Source organism: Sorex fumeus, unplaced genomic scaffold, assembly GCF_029834395.1.
Source record: "Sorex fumeus unplaced genomic scaffold, SorFum_2.1 ptg000006l, whole genome shotgun sequence".
In the NCBI taxonomy this organism is placed as follows: Eukaryota; Metazoa; Chordata; class Mammalia; order Eulipotyphla; family Soricidae; genus Sorex; species Sorex fumeus.
Genome location: NW_026606063.1, coordinates 67597138 through 67599964, shown reverse-complemented (window position 1 = coordinate 67599964; position 2827 = coordinate 67597138). Strand labels below are relative to the sequence as shown.

General features: G+C 47.9%; 1 gene segment (V, D, J or C); it reads right to left on the bottom strand.

Moving 5' to 3' along the window:
- Window positions 1-2005: 2005 nt before the first annotated feature.
- Window positions 2006-2482, bottom strand: LOC130037494 (immunoglobulin kappa variable 1-39-like). The segment is given in 2 exon segments: window positions 2006-2322; window positions 2434-2482. Coding segments are annotated over 2 exon segments (366 nt in total).
- Between the last annotated feature and the right edge of the window lie 345 nt (window positions 2483-2827).

Sequence of the window (2827 nt, the reverse complement as noted above, 5' to 3'; positions counted from 1 at the left end):
AGAAGTTTCCAAGCTTGCCTCCATGTCCCACATAAAACAAGGATTCCATTCTTGGGGGATTGTGTCTGTCCCAGTGAGCAAGCATCAGAGAAACTGTTACTCTATAATCTGCTTTAGAACTACAGTTAACAAGGGCAGGAATGACAGAAACCAGAGCCCCACTCTGAAGGCAACAGGACCCTTGTGTGAGCAGGATGAACTGGGGCCTGTGAGGTCAGGACAGGGTGTCGGAGCTGACATACTAGAGTCTCAATCAGGGACTCAGAGGAGAGTCCCATGAGGTGCAGGTGGAGGAGACAAGAGGGACTGTGAAGGGAGGCATATGATTTTGGAGTGAATCACTTTTATTTACTTGCTTGGGATTTTTTTTCACTGCCCCTGGCAGTGCTCAGGGCTTATTCCTGTCTTAAGGATCACTCCTTAATTGGAACACTACAGGATGTCTACTATCCAACCTGGGTCAACCATATGCAAGGCAAGACCTTACCTGCAGTGCCATCCTTTGAGTGCACATAAAGCATTTTTCTATAGAATGTACATCACATAATAAATTATATTATGCTTTAATATCTTCTTAAAATTGTGTCAATTTTCTGCTAATTAGGTGATATTTTTACCATACAAATACGCTGCACTAGGACCCAGACATGGAGACCAAACTCCAGAGTATCCCTGTGTTGATTGTGTCCCCAAGGTCTTGCTGGTACCATAGATGTGCTAGAGCAGCCAGGGCTGTGACACTACATGAGCTGAGTCAAGGTCTCATATCAGTGCCCAGGTCACAGGCACCTGCCCCTGAGTCCTCACATTCCTGTTCTCAGCTGGAGCCAGAGCCCAGGGTCTGAGGGACTCAGAGCCCGTCTTCAGGAAACAGCTCAGGGGCTTCCTGCCCACAGGTCGGGACCAGTTTGGCAAAGGCTCTGAATGGTTGTTCTGTGCTTAGGAAAGTGTGAAACAAAACATGGAATGCAGATTTGGGCATCTGTCTTTTAAAAAGAGGTCAATATTTTCCCACCAATGTCACCCCTTATTTTATGTTCCTATTCTAGGGATTCAAATCCAAGGAAAATCAATATTGCTAGATAAAATCGTGGGCTTTTGGGCAACAAGACTGGGAAAATATCATCAATAATGTGGAATTTATTAAGGTAGCAATGGTTTCCGTAGATTTACATTCCCTTTGAGAGTGTCAAGGCCTGGCTGTGCAGGGAAGCTCAGGCACTGTGATGCAGGGTATTTCCCACGAGCCCTCGGAATAAGACTTTGGCCTAAGTACAGGGTGTTGACATTTTCCTTTTATATATTTACTTTTTACTTACTTGAATTCCCCACCACCACCCCCACACACATTGAGATGAAATTTACACCCCTTTACAACGTCAAGTGTATCCAGAATAGTATACCATGGTTCCTGTCACTAAAATTGCTTTAGTTCCCATTAAGATTTCAGGATCAAAATCCTTCAGTCAAAGGAGAAGATCTCAGTCCCCTCTGACCTTCGCTCTCCCCCCACCACACACACACACTGCAGGATTGTGTGGGTTTGTCCCCTGGTGAGACGCAGTTTCTCTCTCTGGCCACATCAAACAGGACATCATGGCAGGGGAGGATGCACCCTGTGAGACGCCCTCAGTGTGAGGCTATGAAGCTGCTCACGTGTCCTCACAATTGGGATGGAAATATGTATGATTAAGAAAAAAATCTATTAATGCACGATTTCTAGGCCTTTTAGAGTGCTCAGGCCAGCACATATGAACTCTGGATGACACTGTCACCTACTTTCTTCAAGGAAAATAATCTCTATAAATTCAATCAGCAGATCTGTTGTCACTTCTGTGCTGCTGGGATGACAAGGAGAATAATGGAGCCTAAAAATGTACCTTTGACATGTACCATAACTGTTCATCATTGAACAGCCTGGCTGCATCTGACACACCCTCAATTGGGGAACCACTTGGAGGTGCAGCTGGGGCAGCCCAGCCTCACACAGCTGATCTCTGGGGGTTTATGTTCTGGCCTGTATCACTGTGGGAGGAGTATAACCTTGTTGACAGTAGTAAGAAGCAACATCCTCAGGCTTGAAGTTGCTGATGGTGAGAGTGAAATCTGTCCCAGATGCACTGCCACTGAACCGGGGAGGGACGTCTGGTCCTAAACTGGTTGCACCATAGATAAGGAGCCTGGGAGCTTTTCCTGGCTTCTGCTGATACCAGGCTAAGTAACTGCTAACGCTCTGACTGGCCTTGCAGGTGATGGTGACTTTCTCTCCCAGAGATGCAGACATGGATGGAGGCTGGGTCATCTGAATATCACACCGGGAACCTGGGGATTAAAATATACAACACATCATCACCACCATTCATTGTACTTTAAGTTATTTTCCCTGAAGCACGGGTAGTACTAGGTCCAGTAAACCCTCATTTCCCTCCTTACCTGGGAGCCAGAGCAGCAGGAAGCTGAGGAGCTGCACAGGGGCCCTCATGTCCACTCTGTGTGTCACAGACACTGACCCTGCAGGGTGACTCAGACTATTATTGAGTGTTCAGGCATGAGCTCTGAGGACTTGCAAATGAGAGGGGGCTGGGCAGGCTGGGCAAGCAGACGAGGGAGGGTGTATGTGTGTGGGGACCAGCCCAGCTGCAGGGAGGTCAGGGGTGCGGGTCCCTGTGGGGAAGCATAACTTTGCCCACAGAGAACATGCTCCTCCCCGGACCCCAGGAGGGCCCCAGTATGAGCACAGAAAAGCAGGTCCCTGGTCCCCTGAGAGTCAGAACAGGGCTTCTTGCTCTTCTGCCCAGGGAAGTCTCTATCATACCACACACTGTTA